At 33.1% G+C, this 21,790-nt stretch overlaps 1 protein-coding gene across 11 annotated transcripts in view; it reads right to left on the bottom strand.

The window, feature by feature from the left end:
* The window catches only part of LOC143226005 (disks large homolog 1-like), a 169,568-nt gene that overhangs the window by 88,833 nt on the left and 58,945 nt on the right, over nucleotides 1-21,790 (bottom strand). For all 11 annotated transcript variants that reach the window (XM_076456346.1, XM_076456341.1, XM_076456342.1 and 8 more), the window contains one exon: nucleotides 18,866-19,021. In XM_076456346.1, coding sequence (XP_076312461.1) covers nucleotides 18,866-19,021 — 156 coding nt within the window. The remainder of the gene's footprint in view (nucleotides 1-18,865; nucleotides 19,022-21,790) is intronic.

Genomic DNA, 21,790 nt, shown 5'->3' with positions numbered 1-21,790 from the left:
ACTCAACGACAATTTTCTTATAAGCAGTATTTCGATATCTTATTAACAGAAAACGTTTTAAATTGGTTAAATTCTTAAGAGACTTACAGCTGTTGCAGTAAAGATGTTATCGCTGTTATAAGTTATTCTTAATCAAGTTTACTTACATATGCTTACAATATTATGAAATGGGTCAATAAATTGCCGAATTTAAAGAGAGGAAAACATAACTGAAGTAGCTAATGTTAATGTTTCAGGTTTTTATGTATATATGGGGCCGGATTCTTGAGGTTGAGTATCTGTAACTTGTTGGCGATAAATTTCAACAACAAACAAACACTACACAGTCGACCCGATTGAAAATTATATATTAAAACAAGTCAAACGTTCACACACATGTTCGTTACGCAGTTAATTACCACAGTTATATCCATAGCTTTAAATAATCGTTTCTTTTTGTCAAAGTCCACACAGGATGGTTCAGATACCTTAAAACCCAATCGAAAAGACGAATTATTCTTCTATTTTCCGTTATTACAATAAAACTGGTAATAATCTCATTTATGTTGCATTATTGGTTCCCACAGTTGTACCCAGAGTTTTAATTAATTCTCTTTCTTTGTCAAATTCCACACGTGTTAGATCAATTACTTTAGAACACAACTGAAAAGATAAATTATTTCTTCCCTACTCTGTAATTACAATGCAATCTGTGATAAATTTACTTTAGAAATTACAATATGAGCCCTTTACGGATAAACTCACAATCATTCAATCTCTCTCTCTCTGTCTTACTCAAAATTCTTGCACACACATTCATAGTCTGACCTAGGCCTAAAACGTTTTATACAAAACAAGGAGAAAACCTAATCAGTGACGAGACATTATAATGCATCGTTTGGGCTGAAAACACTACATAGAAGAGCGAATTTCAAAACAAGGAGAAAACCTGGAAATATATAGTAACGTGACGCAATAATACAACAAACGTTGATTTACACAAGTCGAACTGCACAACGTGATTTGCATTCAATTACGTTAACAAACTTGCGATAAACTATCGTTTTTAAAATAAATCAATTTAATACTAGTACTATACTCAAACCATCTAAATCATACACTCGCATTAAACTTAAACTGTCGTGTATATCTAACAATATGTCACAATACTATATCGTTCAGTCTTCAGTGTAATGGATTTACTGTTATACGTTTAGTTTAATAACTACGTTCGTTTTAGTATAGTTTCCTTTTTTGCATGTGACGTATAATCTTGACTGTGTATTGCGTAACTCCTGTCTGTTCTCGAAATGTGTAGAAGAATCCTGAGAGCAAGAATCAATAATAATTGTTTTACGAAAACGCTAGCGTCTTCAAACTTTGGTGAACGTCCAAGAGTCTAGTGTGATTGTATAAAAACAACGCGCAAACAGTGAAGAATATTACTGGCCAGCTACAATCAGTGTGCTACAGGCCTCGAAAACTATAATCGTGAGTACCGCCTATTAAACTACAGAAATGGACCAGGAACGTTTATATATTTTTGCATATTAACCGGTGAATTAACTTAGGGCATTATTTCTACGAGAACATTAGACAATTGTCGTCGACAAAGCTTACGGATGCTCCAAACTAATTAGCTGTCAAAAGAAATGTACAAGTGTATCAACTACAAATTAATTTGCGTTCCTTGAACGTCAATAAAAGATTCAGTTCGAGACCAGATATAAAACTCAGTATTATTTGTAAATTTGTAAAACTTGTATATAAACCATTATTTGTAATAACTATTCGTGATAACCATTATTATAAATGGTATTGTTTTGTATTGTTGTTGTATATTAAAATATATTTGTTAAAAAAGAAAACTGTATCAATCTTGCTGGCAAATAACATTAATTCAATATATATTAACATTTAATTAAATTCTATATTAAAATTAAAATTTCCAGTTATTTGAAATAGTAACACATTATAAATCGGAGACTTGTCCGAAATAAATTATATGTAACAACAGCCAATACTAAAAAGTAAATCTTGTTGAAACAAAGAGGATTATATTATTAATGGATGAGTCAAGAAAAGGCCCATTATAAAAATTCTATAATTGTGAAAATGCTGTAATAACAAGGTAACAAAAACTTCAATAAATTACAAAGTTGTTTTAAATATATATATAAAAGATAAATATATGTGTATGTTTTCTTTCAGCAAAGCTACATTAGGATATCTACTATGTCCACCGAGGGGAATCGAACCCTTGATTTTAGTGTTGTAAATCTGAAGACTTACCGCTATCGTAGCGAGGACCATTATTTATACATGTATCACTAGATAAAGTAACTTTGTATGACAAGAATGGAATTCGATTCCCACTCTCATCTCACACAATCGTTATAGCAGAATGGTTCGAATCGTGGAGTCTTCAATTCTTCTTTAAATTGAAGTTGTACATGGAAACTATATACTTAATCTTAAAGTTGTCTAAAGAAATAAATACTATCACATACATCAGCACCTGGAAACTAAAAACTTAGTTTGTTAATCAAACAGTAAATATGTATATTTATTTGTATATTTTACATGTTAAGTCTTTACAACTTTTACAGAAAAAAATGTAATTATATAAATTAAATTGTTATGGCCAATAAATTAGTTTTGTATTGAAAATAATGCTTTCCTTCTAAAGAATACACAGTATTCACACGGCAAATTAGTGTTCCATATAATCCAGTTTCAAGATTAGTTTTTTTTTTTATTATTCATATAATAACAACAATTATATTTTCACAACAGTGTTCATACACGAGACTGCAGGTTTTACAAGCAAACCACAGATGAACTTGTTTGAAAAACTGAAAATATTTCACCGTTCTCTCCCACAGAACTTAAAGAAATTTTTGTACACATAAATATTCCGTTTCGAATAACGTATTTCGAGTTATTTCAAATGCAGATGTTAAGAGTATATCTCCCAGCGAGCGTAAAGTTCTACTAATTGTTTCATGAAACATGATATTTTAGGCAAGTATTACATATTCTGTATTCATTTTATACGAGTTTAAATATGCATGTATATAACAAAATCTTCGGTTTATCGAGAACTTGGTTTACTTATGCAAATTGAAATAAGTCTAGCAAATCATATACAGAATGTATATTTTATATTATACGTGTTGGTACATGTGTACGTTCATGTACAAACTCAATAGGATACTTACGACTGTATTATTTATTACTAATATTTCTAATTTAAGATTATCAGTCATATTAATTAACAATTAACAAAAATTAACATATTAATTAACAATACATGCCAATACCTAAACAACTCGATCACGTTTCAGATACATGTGTATTATTGTGCGTGGGGTGTTGATATAACTATTTGTTACGTAAGCTTTCACTGTCATTAACGATTATGTTGACTGGGTTGTACGGTATCTGTCGTTTTACGTACAACCTTAAATGGAAGTACTCTCCGTACTAGATAATTAAATCCATTAACTTTTCGGTAGGTATTTTGGATCATTATGAGGCAGGCAATACTACATACGTTATCTAATAGCTGTGTAACATATAAACTTATTAACAGCAAATATCCAGTATCAATGCAGATGTGGCTTAACGCTGTAGTGGATCAACCACATGCACTCCTTATATAATCACTAAACACCGATTTTCAGATATGAGGTTATGCTACTTTTTTAAAATAAACTGATCCACGCACAGAACGACTATTAGCTAATAATTTGTGTATAATTTATATTAAAAATAATTCTAAAAACGCTTACTGCACAACATGTACAACCTTCATCCGTAGGTCTGGCATAACATGACTCAAGCAGTGGATTTACAGTACGTTACAGCAAAAAGACTTACATTCTGTAAAACGTCTGCTCAATTACAGTTCACTGCTTATTGAACACATTTTGAAAGTGATCTTATAAACAAGTGGTTATAAATGTATACATTCAATATCTCTTGGGCAACATCGAACTTAATACCCTTTAAAATGAGTACTTATAACTGATGTCCAACAATTATTGAGGAAACCTTTACAGTTAACACTATTAGAGCATTTTACGTTTTACAACTATATAGATCCAATAATTATTGAATATTTATTTATTTAACATGCCTGGAAAATAAGTTCGAATCGCACGTCCATCCAATAATGAATTTTTTTTACATATTATTTGTGTTAACAATGCACTTCAATAATTACTGAGACTTTCGTTTAACACTACTATAATAGAAAAAGTTACAACGGCTAATTCATTAACCGTTGGGACACTTTTTACTTAGAAATTCTGTAAAATAAATGTTTACAGCCGCAAGTATGACAAATTCTTCTACTTCGACTAAAGGATTTTGCTCTCTAAGGTGACGTTTATTGCAACGCTTTCTCCTTGAAAACATCAACAACACCTGTGTAACAATGCACCTTACCCGGCTTGTGTAAGAAATAGTATCCACAAAGGAGTCAAATCGAACCATCTTAGCAGGCTTCTTCTTAATAGGACAAAACGAACACATGGCCTTCTATAAGTCATACCTGCAGATACGTCTAAGTCAGACATGTGATGCTAGATCACGAGGGTTATACTTAGTAAGGTGGCCTAGATTTGTGACATTTCTCTCTTCACGCCAAAAGTTTAAGACAGAATCACACTAATGCAGCCACTGGTTGCCTTGTAAGTAATGCATTTTGTCAGTTAATGTTCACCATGAACAAAGTTTGTTGTGTGGAACTCGTGCATTTTGATTTCTCCAAGAAAAAAATGGGGTTGAGGTTCTACAAACTAAAACTTTTATTAATATTTGAAATCAAAACCGCAGAGCGCCAAGATAATACATTTTTTCTTTTTTCGTTTTCATCCTTTTAGACAGAACATAAAGCCTGTGTTTCACATACACTAGAAGCTGAAAGCTCGAGTTCCAACTGGGTGGTATTAATCATTTCAATTTACACTGTTGTCGCGTTGCGTAGGATTTGTGTAATGAAATGCGGGAAGAAAACACAAGATTCAGTTGGCAAACACGACACAATTCCATCTACAAATACTATCAACTCCATTATCTAAAGCCATTCATAAACTTTCCCATTTAGAAACTGGTTTAACATACACCAATACATTATTTAATGTCGAGGAAAATGGCACAAAAGAGAAAATGAAATAAAAATCATACACACACAAACCTTCGCTCGTACTAACTGACTGCATTAAGTTTTACACACACTTAAACGTGTGTACTGAAGGGTATGCACATTAGCGAGAACTTGAACGGTAACTACATTATCTGCTGCAAAACAAATCAATAACAGTAAAACTGCCAGTTGACAGCACAAGTGCTAAACTCTGCCAACTCAACGGCGCCAGACTTGGTGAGAGCATCGAGTCATGTAGGAGTGGACAATGCTAGGGACCACTAAAATAGGAACGACTAGTCCATTTCAAATCATAATTCAGTAAGATTTACACTAACTTTATCTACTTCAAACCAACACTTGTTTATCAAGCAATTTGCTAATATAAGGGTCACAGTCACTACTGTAACTGTCACAGGTGGTAGAAGCACTTTAACTCTGGACCTTTTGTATTTCAAAAAGAAATCCCAATTTAAATCCAACCAGCCAGAATACTATCAAACACAACCCACATTACATTTTCAGGCTCTACATGCTGCTTTACTGATTAATTATATTTTTAATATTATATTTTATTCTTAAAGATGGACACTTTAATACTGTGCAAAAAAAAATGGGGATACGTGTCTCAAGTGCGACTCCCCCCCTCCCCACAAAGTATTATATCCATTTTGAAAAAAACTCGTATTAATGACAAACCTTGTCGGCACCGAATATAGCAGATATGGAATGGTTGATTTTTTTTTCGCTCGCAGTTTGTTATTAAGAATTAAGAAACATGTACCTTTCTTATACAAGAAATACCACTGTAACGATCGTATAGTCACATTCGTTTCGTAGAGTGATAACATGAAACTATGTTCATCTTCATACCTGGCAGTAAGTATGGAGTCTAAAGAGCATCTGTTGATTTGCTTAAAGGCTTTTACTTGGATACATTGTTACTCGTAAAGGCGATTTTCACAGTACTAACTGAACATTATGTTATCTTGTGTCAGTTTTAAAACCAGCGCAGTTAAACTGAATACATGAAATATGCTAACATTTGACTGTTGATTATACAGACAATAATACACCTAAAGCGTGTATATATATATATGAATAAACAAACAGTTTTATAACAAACTCTCAAATATTTACATACATATTGGCAAGTATGAGATTTGATTTGAATTTCGCGCGAAGTGTAGCGCAGAGGGCGATCTGCGCTAGTCATCCGTAATTTAGCAGTGCAAGACTAGAGGGAAGGTAGCTAGCTATCATCACATACCGCCAACTCTTGGGCTACTCTTTTACTAACGAACAGTAGGATTGAACATCACATTCTTATGCCCCCACAGCTGAAATGGCGAGCATGTCTAGTGTGACCCGCGACCTTTGGATTACGAGTTGAATGCCTTAACTACCTGGCTACCGGGCCTATGGCAAGTATGAGATACGAGTGCCATTATCCAATGAACAATGCCACCAGTGAAATGGTACTGCTTTACTTATTCACAAGTTGTTTGTGAATTTAATGTAATTTACATCACACTCCATTCTGATACTCGAACTTTTATTCATATCTACTTTAAATATTATGGAAAAACTAGATATCCTTTCAGCTTGAAGTTTTGAACTGTAAATATACTTAGCAGTACAGGCTTGAGACAACCATAAGACACAAGCTGCAGCTATAGCTAGTAATGATTTTCAAATCCAACCGAATGTCAACGTTTGAGACAATAGGTAATGGTTTTGTATAATTATGTGTTTAAGCACAAAGCTACAGAATGAGTTGTCTCAAGTTTACCGCTGAGCTATCACGAGGCAATAAGTAAGAAAATACCACTTCTTGACTGAAGTGAAATCAAACACTCAATTGCCTGGACATAAAAAATGAAACTGAGAGTTGGTAATCAGCGGGTATTAAGTTCGTTTAAAACAAATGTCACTGAACCTACAGTAATTTGAAGTTATTCATATTTCAATATACTTTTATTATTTTTTCATCAATTTGTACCATTTTATTTTTCTGAGTAACATTTTTTTGTGTTGTGGCATGGACAGCAACAGTTACACCAGTACCTTGTTAAATCCCGATCTGAAAAATCGTTTCATAAAACAACATTGTCATAGGTATGTGGGTCAGTGCGATATGCCGAATATTATCTATCCTATTTGAAATCAGGGAATAAATGAACAGGCTGCGAAAATACGATATACACTCGAAAGTCGTGATATGAATATACAATACGGTTATTTATTGCACTTTTACATTATTATTTCCAGAACTGGTTCCGCAGAGATATTTTCTTTGAACAGTATTTTGAGAAAATTTTCACAATCCCATAAAGATTGTACGACAAAAAAAACAAAAAAAAAAACTGTTATATAGGCATCGTGTAAAATATGCATTTCTTTACATGACATACATGCATGGCACTCATATTTGTGACAAGATCACGACTAACGTATACATGAAGATTCAAATTGTTATACAAAAGTACACTGCTTAACGCATCTTATAATCAAAATTCAACCAAGTTCCATTAACTTGTGCTGCCAATGTAAACCCGCTGTCATATTAATGTACGTTTTTAGAATATACTTAAGTAACGGGTTGATTGCGCTCTATCTATCACAAGGAATCTAACCCCAGATCTTAGCGATGTAAGCCTGTAAAGTTACCAATGAATAACTGAGAGACGTCATATACAATATACACATTCGCGGGTATATACCATTCGCTGTACACGTGCTGATATTTTAATTGTGTCAATATAAAGATTAAACAACACTGGAATATTCATATTTAAATGCTCTTCTTCACTATTTTCTCCATTAATTCTTTAACTAAAAAAATAAACGAACACCATATCAACACTAGTGTTACTTTGTTTTCTTTATAAGATTATTTATGAACATTTCGTTTTGATTGATCCGCCATTTACATTTCCATGTATCACCTTTTCATTTCAGACGTTTATAAAGACTTCCCATAACGTTAAAAAATATTTTAGTTTTCTTTGTTTGTTTTGAATTTCGCGGAAAGCTACACATGGGCTATCTGCGCTAGCCGTACCTAATTTAGCAGTGTTTGATTAGAGGGAAGGCAACTAGTCATCACCACCCACCCCCAACTCTTGGGCTACTCTTTTACCAACGAATAGTGGGATTGACTGTCACATTGTAAAGCCTCAATGGCTGAAAGGGCGAGCATGTTTGGTGGGACTGGATTCGAACCCGCACCCTTCGGATTACAACTCGAACGCCTTAACCTACCTAGCCAAACCGGGCCAACATTTCAGTTCCATATCTTTTGATCAAGATATTTTATGAGCAAAACTATTTAATCAAAATGACAATTGAATATAAGAGTTATATCACACTTGAAGTACACACATTCTTTATATCAATACAAATAAATAGAAAATACTGTAACTCAAGATTGGGTTTCAACATTTTCCAAGATATTAGACGTTCTTTTCTTTCGTTTTGATTGATCCACCATTTACATTTCCATGTATCACCTTTTCATTTCAGACGTTTATAGACTTCCCATAACATTAAAAAATATTCAAGGGATCCCCAGAAAGCTAGAGGATTCACTCAGAGATTGAAATAATAAAATATTCTTTCACGAGACGTAACTACAACTATGGTTTTTAGAGGTAAAGTGTTGAAATACAAGTTTGATGCCAAGAGAAAAATTTTAAAACTTTAACTGGTCCTGTTGGGCTATTTTATTTTTTTATTTTTTGCTATTATAGTTGGCCTTGAAGCCTCCTAAGCTGGTCAGATCAGGGTTTGTTTGTTTTGAATATCATGCAAAGCTACACGAGGGCTACTTGCACTAGCTGTCCCTAATTTACCAGTGTAAGACAAGAGAGAAGGCAGCTACTCATCACCAACCATCGCCAATGCCTGGGCTACCGTTTTACGGCTGAAAGAGCTAGCATGTTTGGTGTGACAGGGATTTGAACCTGCAACCCTCTGATTGCAAGTCGAGCACTCTAACCACCCAGCCATGCCAGGCAGTCAGGTAAGAGCCAACTAAATGATGCGAATTTCAAACCCTCATGTAAATATATAAATATACACACATTCATATTACTTTATAAAACCATTAAAGTTTTTGTTGTTCAGTTTTTAATATTTTTCCTTATGATTTCAGATACTTGATATGCTTACAAAAAATTCCAATGTATCATAAGATACAAATAAGAAGTTTACAAAGGTTTGGTTTTTTAGCTTAAAACTAACAATCACATTTTTGACAATAATATTGTAACAAATGTTGAAAAGAAGTTTATCAATCCCCTTATAAACCTGTGATTATTCATGAATAAAACATTACCCTAAATATTTTTTTAATTTCATTAATCACTTCTATTTCAATTTTTGAAAACAAATCTTCAGTTTCTATTTCAATGTGTGAAACATTTTATAAAATATTTCACGTTTTCAATACATATAAATATTTATCATCATCTATTAAAACAAGGAAAAATATGAATGTGCAGCATTAGGATAAAAATATTCACAATATAGTTTCGGTATCATGCTACGAATGCTGAATTGTGTGTGTGCCACCCTCATAATGCTGAAATATGCATTTCTTTTTGCCTTCTTCCTTAATGGCATAGTGGTAAATCTGATGGTTTTGATAGCCACAATAAATGGAGCATCACTTTGTGCTTAACAAAAATAAAATAACCCTATTTCTTTAAGAATTTCAGTAATTTTAGCATCTACTACTTTCTGATGTTCCAACTAAAATTTAGGTTTACAAAGGTCAGTTGATCAGGAGATTCAAAAGAATTTGACTGGTAGAAGTTTACTGAAACTAAATGGATCAAGAAACAGCTCACAACAAAGCAAAATATTTTACTTCTTTTGTAAAAATACTGGTTGAAAATGAAACAAATAAATACTAACAACTGTCTTAAAGAGTTGGCTTTCTGTCTTGTATTTCTGAAACAAAGAAATATGACAAGCCAGAAGGTGACCAAGAATCGAATCAGTAAAAAAATGCTTCAGCTTCAAACTTAACTCCCTGAAATTTGTCAACCTGGCCCAAAATATTTTATCTATTCCAGGCATCTACCAATCGCAAATAAAATTTGTGGCATTCAAATCTTCTCATGTGATGAAGGAATCTACAATCCTAGAAAGCCACCATGGTAACTAACATCGATAACTTGTTTAAATACAGAAACAATCTAAGATGACATCCACCATTATATATGATGGTGATAAGGAGTCGAAACCCCTCATTTTTGGCATTGTAAATCTCAAGATTTAATGCAGTCCAACCAGAAAACAATGTATGGCAGATGCAGGAACTTGTGAGTAAATAAATTGTTTTAAATTAATATACACATGTTCATAAAAAAATATAGATAACACAGAAGATCAAAAATAACTGACTTATTTAAGGACAAAAACAAGAAAACCATAAATAACTTCCAAAGTTTAAGACTTAACCTGACGAAATAAAAAAATTTTTTTTTACAAAACTACCAAAATTTAGTTAAATGAAAATCAGCAGATTAATAATGTTAGAACTAACAACAATTCTTTGTTATGTAATAATCAATAATAACTTTTAAGAGAAAATAGAGTTTATATTAATATACTATAATAAATCCAACAATATCTACTATCTGCAGTGGAGACAAGGTCTTTAATCCAATAATAGAGCTTTTCAGGCAGATTAGGATAAAGCAGACATAGTATGGTTGAGTAGCTAATTACATTATCAAACTACTTAACTAACAACTGTTCCAATGTGAACTGGATTAATTTCGAGAAGTGTAATTTTTATCTATTTTATTTAACTCGCTAAAAATCAGAACCAAGGTAAAGTTAAATGGAAACTGTACTTACAAAAGCAAATTTCAGCAATACTTCTGACTTTAAGCACTCTATGAGAAATGAATGATGCAGACACTAACTTCTTGGTACTAAAAAAATCAAAACCAGAGTTTCAAAAACAGTCAAGTATTAGGTAGGAAAGCTTCATTCCATTTTTGGTAGACAACAAAGAGTGTGCATGCAGCTGTTAATGTTTCTTCTTTTTCTAAAGCTGGTGATAAGGGTCATCCCAAAAATTATAGACCAACTGATGTTATTTAGTAGCAGGAAAATTCTAGAGAGACTGATAAAATTTGCAAAATTATCTACTAAGACATCACATCATAAAAAGAAATTAAAATGAATTCACTTATGGGAAATTTCCCTTACTGTTTTCAACTTTTCTTTTGAGGACTTCATGCAAAATCTGGATAATAGAAAGTGTGGAAACTTAGCGTATATTTTACAAAATATCTTCATAATAGAATTGCTTTATATTTTTAGGTTTACTTTTCACTCAATCTTTCCAAAAATTTAATTTTTATTCTACCTAATAAACTATTTCCATAACTTAAAACATAATGCAATGGAAACTTCAATGACCTCAACTATACAAAGTTAGTCATATATTTTCTTTAATTAAGAATTTATTTTTAATAAATGAGAAAATTCTGGTAATAGCCAACAGTATATTTTTTGAATAATTATACTTATTATTGCCCTTCTGTAAAAATTACAGTTATAACTATGAATATTTACAAATGCTTTCAGAACTGTTAGTGAAAAGTGACATTGTTCTTACTTATAAATTTTATAAAGAGTTGGGAAAATTAGTTTTTTTAGATATTCCTATTTATAAAAAAAGAGGGAATCATCAACAACCTCTGCACTGGAAGTTCTTCCAGACAGGATTAAAGAACATTAATCTTAAAGACCTTTCTTTATACTTATTTATTAGCTATATTTTTGCGTGCCTGTAATATCAAAAGTGGGACTCGCACATACTAGATTCAATTTTATTACACATCAACTTCTCTACCAGCCTAGCCTCATACTGAAATTAATTTAGGCAGTTGATAATTCTTGTGTAAATGATGTTACCATTATCCCTTCAAGTTAGTTTGTTTTTTACAGAAATGCAAGTAGAAGATGAAACAGAATGTATCAGCTAATAATATATAAACATTAGTTGACTGTAACATATAGAATACTCAATGCTTCACAATTTGCATCTTTAAAGAACCAACCTGTATTTTAAAAGGAAGTGGAGGAGTAGGGAAAAAATCCATGCACATAATATTTTATTACACACATTCATATAATATGCTAACTTTCACTTAGAAGAAAAAAGATATCGCAAGTAATCTGTATAAATATAATAGTACTGTCTGTTGTCTGTCCATGTAACTACTTAGTAGAGTGTGGATTGATCGTCACCAAAACTGATAAGGAGGTTAATTAGGTCCATACAAGGGTAAATACATATTTTCAGCTTTGCATTTTGTGTTTTTTTATGAAAGTTCTTGTTTTACCATTACTTTGCCCTACATTGTTAAATCTTCACCAAATTTGGTTTATTGGATCCATGGGTAAATATATATAAACTTGCAGTTTCATGTTTTTCCTTTTTCAATTTTAAGGGTGTTTTTTGCTGGTTTTTTGTTTTTGTTTTTTTCAAATTAAATAAGAGAAGCAACCTCCATATCCTAAGATAATCTTTCATTGATTATGAATCCGCAAAACTTTCGTCCAGAGGATGGGTGCTTTAGCTAATACATAATAAAAAAAACATTTTGTAAATGTAAAACTATGTAAGAATGGCAACATAAAAAATAATGCTAAGAATAATATGGGGATGAAACAGCTATACATGAATCATCCCTAAAATTTAATGTTATTTTGTAATATGTATAATGGAGTTTAACACCCCTGCAGTTGGAAGTTATATATTCCTAACAGTTGGCATGTAGTTTGTTTACAATAATATCATGGTCATTTCAGGGTAAGCATCAATGTAGTAAACATAATAGCCTAGAACTTACGTACAGGGAAAATCAAGTTGAGTCAAAACTTCTTTATTATTAAAACACTGGCTACAATGTCAGTCAAACTGACCAACTTTGTGACCATTTAATGCACATGCATTTTACAGTGTAACATTAAATTTTAATATTGAAAGTCAGTGTATCATCTCTATATTCTTGATTGCATTCTTATAGGATGTGCCACCTTACACCATTTTACATTTGTAACATGTTTTTATTACTTGTAAAACCACAAATGATTGTGCTTATTTCCATTTCACTTGTAATTAATCTTGTCATATTAAAAGAAATGTTCAGCTTAATATAACTAAAATAATTATAATAACTAAATTATTGTAATAACAGAGAAATGATATTAACTACATTAAAGATATTATAACGTAGTAGAAATTATATAGAAGAAATTATAGATGTCACCTTTGTAAGCACGAAACAAATTGAATAAAAAAGTATTAGTTAAACCTTAATTACTTTTTACTATATCTTAATACTTGAATGTGGCATCTGATAATTTTAATTATGATAAAGAAAGCTGTGTTAATTCAAGAATTGAAGAATAAATAAGTACTTTTAATATGATTAGTATTTCCATGACTCCAAAACAATTTAAAAGGATGATTTTCAACTTCTATTATGATACAAATTCACAAACTTGAATCCTCACTTGTATCAATAAAGATGTTGGTTATTCACTTCAGGTAATAGAGAAAATTCTAGTAAAATAACAAGTAGATATGGAAATTTGATTTTTATTATTCCAGAATTTGAGTACGTTATAATAAAACAATTTTGAAGTCTCAACACATTATCAGGTTTGGTAATGTTCCATTTGATGATCATGCTCTTTAAGAATATCCCTGCAGCATATTATCCTCTACAAATGGTTCTTATGTCAGCCTATCATGTCCAAACCTAACTACTACTCCCTGCAAGGTTTCCATTATACAAATAGCGTTGAAATACTACAGTTTTCCAGCAGTGGTTTAATCGCGCATAAATCCAGAGATGCTGAGACTGGCGTATAGAACAGCATGAATACCCTTGTCATTCATTCTCTTGTTACATGAGGGAAGGGATAATTGAACAGATACGTCGCGGAAACAACTTATGTTGTTTTTTCCAGGGAAAGATTTTCCTTGATTGCTTTGCCTGAAACACGCGGAAACATTTTGCCACAAACACTTGTGGGCATAGATTTTCATCTGTTACAAAACGCCGCACTTTGCTTACCATGGCTATGGTACAGCTTGTTGTAGGTCTCTCTTTAAGTTGGTCTTTCTTTCCCCAAGTTGAATCGTATTCCTTTGTTTTCAAATGCCATTAAGTACAAATACCCCCGTCTTGGAAATCCTAAACCCTCAATCTGAAGACATCTTTATGATCTGAATATATATATATTTCGCGTTAGAAAGCGCTTTTCAATATCCTTTCCCAAAGCGATCAGTTTTCGGTAGCGTCACACTTTCTACGAACCGTCGTCATACGATGTCAAATGTACGTCTAATACATTCCGTTCTACCACGACCTTATGTCTGCTGTGATTGTAATGTGAATTCCTGCTTTGCATATTCAAATTCGTTTTAATATTACTTATTCACACTTCTGTAAAAACTCCTTAGTCGTGATTCTAAAAACTTAATTTACAAGTTAATGTCTCCGGTTTGTTAGTACTTTATATCTGATATCGCAGGTTAATATTCAACTTTCACAAAACACATGTAACAATCTCAAAATCTCAAGTATCCCCAACATTTCTACAAATGACTACCTTAGACAGCCTTTCTACTCTTGTTTCCCATTCAAGGAATGTAAAAGTAATTATAATAAACACACTAATTTACAAAGAATATTTTGTCAAAAATGCTAAACACAACTAACTTTAAAAAACAGTAGGATTCGAAAGCTGGATTTGTGACATTAATAAAAGTTTATTTACTCACTTATTTAATTGAATAATATATTTTCTCCTTTACTTGAATAACAACAAATGAATTACTTACTAAGGCATCAATCTCTTAATCTGCAAAACTAATTTACAATTCTCGAAAGTTGCAATTCACTGCTGAAATAAACCCCATCTTTCAGAAACGAGCCAACCTAATACAAACTAGTTGTTAGATGTACACATTCGGCATAATTTTACTAAATTTCATCTTTATACGTAGCCTCATATGACTATTACAACGAGCTGCAATACCTGCTTAAGTGAGAGTAATTCAAAATAAGCAAATACACAACCTTTCCACGATATATTTATTGTATGCGCAGCTGCTTGTATACCAAACTTAAAACATACTTCATCAAAAATGTGTTTCCATTAGTTCCTGTAATTTCAAATGTGAAAGTTTATGGCACCCGCCAGTGTACAAATACGTTACCATTTCCGAGTGGAAGTAGATTATCAAAATATCTTTGTTTTAATTTGCACGATTTAATAAAATTGGATTCCAATAGAAACAGATAGCATAACCAGAACAAAGCATCTCTAAATGTGTTTTGTCTTGTTATTTTCTAAAGTAAACATTATCAAAAAAACTGAAGCTTAGAAAGTTTCACTGATGTAAGAATAACTGGTCACTGGAAACTTAATAATGTACACCCGCACTACTTCCGACTCAGAAAAAAACAAATTGAACAAATGAACAAAGATATACATATATTCTTGGTTAAAATAGGTTGGATATATAACTAAGCCTAAACATTCACCATCAAGCAGAGCATAGTGTTATTGCTACAGGCTTCAAACAATATTTTTATAATGAAAACTATGTATCCATCTTCATTCAGTATAATATCTAGAAATAAAAAAAATTAAAAAATTGAGATCTATATGGTTTAAAAGCCTTCCCTACAGTTTTATATATGTATACCCATATGCAAATAAAACGTATCAAGTCCATCTAACACGTTAAGCAGCTTACTCCAACAACTCGTCTGATTAAAACTGCCATTGTGATAAGATTCTCGACAACAAGCATTAGCAAGATTAACTAAATCGTAAACCAGGAAACCGCGTACCTAAAGTTACAGAAGAAAGAGGTGAGAAAAAACATCTTACATTAGAAACAAAATTTAATCAATCTCGTCAACCACGAGATGAACCTCTCCTTATCTTCCATGACAACGAAGAGATAGACATGTTTGTGGAAACATGTGAAAAACAAAACACGTTGTTTTAACTCTGAGAGGGTGTGTGTGTATATATACCTGCATGAGTTTCAGCTGTGTGACTCAGAGTGTATGCTTGGACGACACACATAAGCCGATAATACACCATAACACTTTAAACACGACTTAACAGTTACGACACACCGCACCAATTATTTAATTGAATAGCTTCAAATACTAGCCGCAATTCTAGAAACTTCTGTATGGCCAACAGCCAATTTTATTTTTGTCCCTGATGTAATTTAGCAAAAGAGTTCCTTTTCCTACCATCTTATTGGACAAATGTATGAAAAATATTGGGGCACGACCACTAATCTCTGGAAGCTTTAACTTCGGCGATATTTCATCTTTTACATTTTGCTAAAATCCAAACTAAATGGAAGTTCACCAATGAAGAAACGTTTACTCTCATTCACTAATCTCCATGGAAGAGTGAGTGACTGAGGATACCCATCATTCAGGGTAACGGATGGTCACACCCTTACCGTTAACACTATATGTGTTTTCACGGTTGGTTGGCGTTTTATGGCGCAAAGCAACTAGACTATCTATATCAAACCGGTAACAATTAAATAACAGTAAAGTTATTATAAAACGCAGAAGTAAATAAAGTTAAAACAGTGGCCCAGATAAAAACTTAAATGAAGTTTAAGTGGCCAATGACCTCTAAAAAAAATTAAAAACATTTGTAAGGCGGACAGTGTCACAATCGCCAATAACACTATCCAGTGACCGAAGAAGGCCGAAACGTTGTTCGCTCTTCTATGTAAAATATTTTCTCAACCCAAACGAGCCGTTTTTTGCATATAAATTTCTCAACAAGTGGGTTTCTCGACATCACTGATTACTATCCAGCACAGTGTACAAAGCGCCTAAAATGGTGCCGTCGTTCAGAGCCGTAACGACGGTACAACAGTAAATTGTGGGCTATTTTAACTTGAGTATCACACAGACTACACGTGCTTTCGTGACCACTGGCCATTAAATCTTGCTGTTGGCGAGAGATGAACACTGACGGGAACTTGTACCTACAAATAAGCCGACCTTAATTTAGTGATATTTTCATAGTATAGATACGTCACATGTACGGACGATATGCTGTACAACAATCGACTGCCAAATACAATTAGTTTTTAGTTATTGTAGTATTTTATTATACTGACGTACTTACATTATAATCATTTAGTACATAATTAAATACTAAAAACAAGTCACTAAGAACCCCCTTAATGGCCCCAGACAATGACAAACCGAAGAACTTTTGAATATATACTTTTAAAAACGCCTTGGAAGTTTTGTTTTCGCATAAGCTTAATGGAAGTTCAAAAACCGATACGGTTTTTTAATTTTTTAAAACAAATACTGGTTATATTCAATAACATAAATCGCATTCGTATGTTTGTCTAAGATAGATCTATCTAGACTGTACACACACTGCTTTTCTAACATTGAAAACAAATGAAAATTAAATGTTATATTCATTCACCACCAACATGTACAGCAGATCACACTATTTTAAAGGTTACAGAAAATACTTTCTAAGAATTACATTAACCTTTTTGATAAATGTTGGTCTCTCGTCACTTAGTAACGAACATAGTTCAATGTCTATCTTCAAGTAAACGTGTACAGCAAGTAAATACGTGCAATAGCAATGTATCTACCAACAGAAACCTAGTTCTTGACAAACGTTACAGCTTCTTATTATACAGGGGGGCCCGTAAGTCCCTACCCATCCATATGTTATTATGTTATATTCAATTACGCATGTATTATAAATTTGTTTCTTTTTTCTTCAGAGAAATATGGCCGATGTAAGTCCACTTATACTTGAAGAGCGTATTGTGGCAAGTACGTGGGTACATGAGCGCAAGAATACTGATGACAGCACACAGATACACTGGATACATAAGAAATACGAATGGATAGGGGCTAACGGGTCAACCTGTAAATGCAAATCAACCATACTGTTTTCTCCTAAAGTAAAGTGCTTATAAAAATACATTTATATTTACAAAAGACTAAAATAAAAACAACTAAACACCGTGACATGAATTTCATTAAAAATTAACAGACCCGTTTTTAAACGCGATACTCCAATAAACTAGATAAGTAGCACACAATATAAAATCATCTTTACATACTATACTATATAGCCCGACGATACAATGACGGTGAAATTAGTTTTAAAAACTTAAACAAAAATAATTATAGGAAGTATCGCTGTGCATTCAAGTACAGATCAAAACGGATACTCTGTCCTGTATAACCAACAAGTATTAACGTTTTTTGTTAAATTTGAATTTATTTTCAGTGTATAAATACCGTAAAGAAGTTTCAAGGTTTTAAGCACGTGAAACTGCACATTATACAATTCCTTCTTGCTTATATTACAACAAGCAATAATTAACAAGAAGCCCATTATTCAATGCAATTTTATTTTATGATTCTGCATTTAGATATCATAGTTAAAATGCTTGAAGGAAATTTTGAAGAAAATCATTACATTCACCGAGACTTTCTTGATATATATGAAACTAGGTCATGGAGCATTAATATTAATCTTACACAACACCACTGTAATATCTCTAGGAACAACACGTTTTCAGTAAACAGTATTGCTTGTAACACTATTTTATGAAATACGCTGTAAAGATTTTTGCTAACAGAACCTTACACTTACTTTTCTGGGCGAGTCTGACACTTTACTACAGAGGTAATCAGACACTGACAGCGCCCTCTCCGTTAAAGCTCTGGGCAGTCCGTCAAACTCGGAAAAATCTTTGTGATCACCAGAAGCTGACGAGATCGGGAACTCTTCCTTTCTGTACATCCATTTCTGATCAGGAAATAAAAACATTTTCCTATTATGTTTGTTCTTTAAATAGCATATCCATTAAAAAAAAATTCATCTTAACACTTTTAGCTGTATGTAAATAATCTTTATTCTCGAATTATTTTTTGATTTATATGGTAGCATACAAAATATGCATATATATACTCATATTTTATATAACAAATGCAAAGCTGAAAAAAACGAATTTAAATCCAAGGAAAACTCGCCTCATTAAACTGTTATAACTCAGTATGATTTTGTTGTTTTATTTTTTTATTAAGCCATAAAGCGCACGAGCACAAACAAACACACACACAGATATAGCATAGTCATAAAAACCACGTGTTGGTCGGTCAGTCAGTTACACTTGATTTTTCCGAATTTCGTGAGTTACACAAGTCCAGTTCCATTTTTGTTCTATAATACTTCCTCTTTTCATTGCCTTTCCCCATTTCAGATAAATTCAACACACAAGTAGTTCCTAAATTTCGTCACTTTTCTGCTACATAAATGTCTATCCAAGAGGGAGTTTTTATACCACGGTTTTATTTAGTAGGAACTAAAATTAGTTTGCTGCTATTTGTCATGAAGAGAAGTATTTGAACGATGATCGAACGTTTATAAGAAACGTGGTTTTAAGAGAACTACTGTAATAATACAACTGATGTGATTATAAAATAACTGTGACCGATGACTGATGCTGATAACAAACACTCTTTAGGTAAAGATACTGGTGATGATATACATCCACTCATTTTATGTGGGGGGTATGGTGCATACAGTCACCCCCCCCTACAGTTTGGTTTGTTGAATTGTTTTATTGCATTACAGGCCTACAAATTGTGTGTTTGTTCTTGTGATTCTCCTGTTCTTACCAATCGAATTACATAATCAGGCCTACATGCAGGCTTTTTCAAAAGCCGAAATGTACATTTTAATATAGGCGCGTGCTTCTAAGCTTTTCGATCTGAACGATAGTTCGTAAGTATCAGTCAATAGGCCTAAGTATACATGCAAGGCTTGCAAGCACTATCACAGAATCTACCTACGTCTTGTACGTAGTGTAAGATTATGTAAAATTTTCATCACAACAGATTGAACAGAGCATGAAATTCGAAAATATTACTCCCAAGCGTAAATTCCTGTGATCTAGATCTGACAGGCCATTTGTAGCTTGTAGCTGCATCAATCTTATGTGTATATTGTGCGGTTTTCCTACGCCATTTGTTCTTATGCATGTCTAGCCGGTTTTATTCTCGAACGCCTTACTCTAATTAGCTACTGAAGTCGCTGACCACAGTGTATGTTCAGTGTACAGTTAACGACAGGTTCGGGCCGCTCGGATCCAACGCGCCCCACATCATCTACCCCCGCTCCGTTTAGTCTGAGCCTCGATTTTACAACAGGGCTCATTAGACCTGTGTTTGTGGCCCTCATTAATCCATGAAATTTCAAATTATCACCGCCCTCTAATAAAATGGTGATGCTTTATGGTAAAAAACAATATATTCTCTTATCATAGATAGTGAAAATATTGTATTTTCTTGTATAATTAGAACACAAAAGTAGCGATTTTAATGTCCTGAAGCCTCTACTCAAATTGTATTGCTAGTTTTTGTTTAGGTGTTTTTATTTAATAGACGTGCTTATAGACATTATATCACAACGTGTTTGCCTTTTGATGAGCTTTAACAGGAATATAATATATTTGTGATTGTTTAAGTATTTTTCGAGAAACTTGCAATCACTTGTGTTGTAACTAGCACATATTATTGTCCCAGCGATGCCCAGGCGGTCAGTCAGCTCGGTCGTCACTGATAGGTTCGCGCGTTCCACTAAAATACATTGTACAGTTCAGTCCTACTTCCAATCTGTTCTATCTTCGTTCGTTGTACGTTAGATTTTTTCAATAAAGACTGTATTTTAGCCTGTTGAGTCATTTGGGAAACAGATTCCAATTATGACAAGCAAGCGTCTGAAACTATCCAATATTAGACAGTTCTGCAAGCCAGTTACTGGTACTACAAGTGGCAATGCAGATACTGATAATCCAACAACCTCAAGCAAAGGAATAGAAACTTGCCATACAGAGGAAATACCATGTTCATCAGAGAACGAGTCTGAAAATGCTTGTGCAACTATTGCACATCATGAACCACCAGATAGTTGCGAAACAAGTTTGTGCAGTAATGAAAAATCTGACACTCCACAGATACAGTGTGAAAAGCCACATCATCCAGACGCACAACTAATACCACGACAAAAATCAAAATCGCAAAATATCAACTTTCAGGGCAAGTGGTTTGATGAGTTCCCATGGCTGCACTTCGACAATCAGACTCAAAAGGTCATATGCTTTCATTGTGTAAAGGCAGAAAATAGAAGCCTTTTTACAGGGAAATTGGAGAGTCCAGTGGAGTATACCTTCATATCCACCGGTTTTTGCAACTGGAAAAAGGCAAAACAGAAATTCAATGAACACCAATCCTCCTCTCAGCACACATTCGCTATATCTCCAGAAGGTTCACTTGATGTAACTCCAGTGACTGTCCAGCTACATGATGGAAAAAAGAAGCAGCAGAAAGAATGCAAAAGAAGTCTAACCAAAATATTCAGAAGTTTACATTTCTTACTGCGTCAAGGTTTAGCATTACGTGAACATACTGATACGGAGGGGAACTTCCTGCAGTTAATGAAGCTCCTGAAAGAGGAAGATCCTGAGTTGACAGCCTAATTGTCAAAGAAATCCACATTCACATCACCCCAGGCTCA

Source organism: Tachypleus tridentatus, chromosome 9 (assembly GCF_004210375.1).
Source record: "Tachypleus tridentatus isolate NWPU-2018 chromosome 9, ASM421037v1, whole genome shotgun sequence".
Taxonomy (NCBI): Eukaryota; Metazoa; Arthropoda; class Merostomata; order Xiphosura; family Limulidae; genus Tachypleus; species Tachypleus tridentatus.
This window is presented reverse-complemented; position numbering and strand designations above follow the sequence as displayed.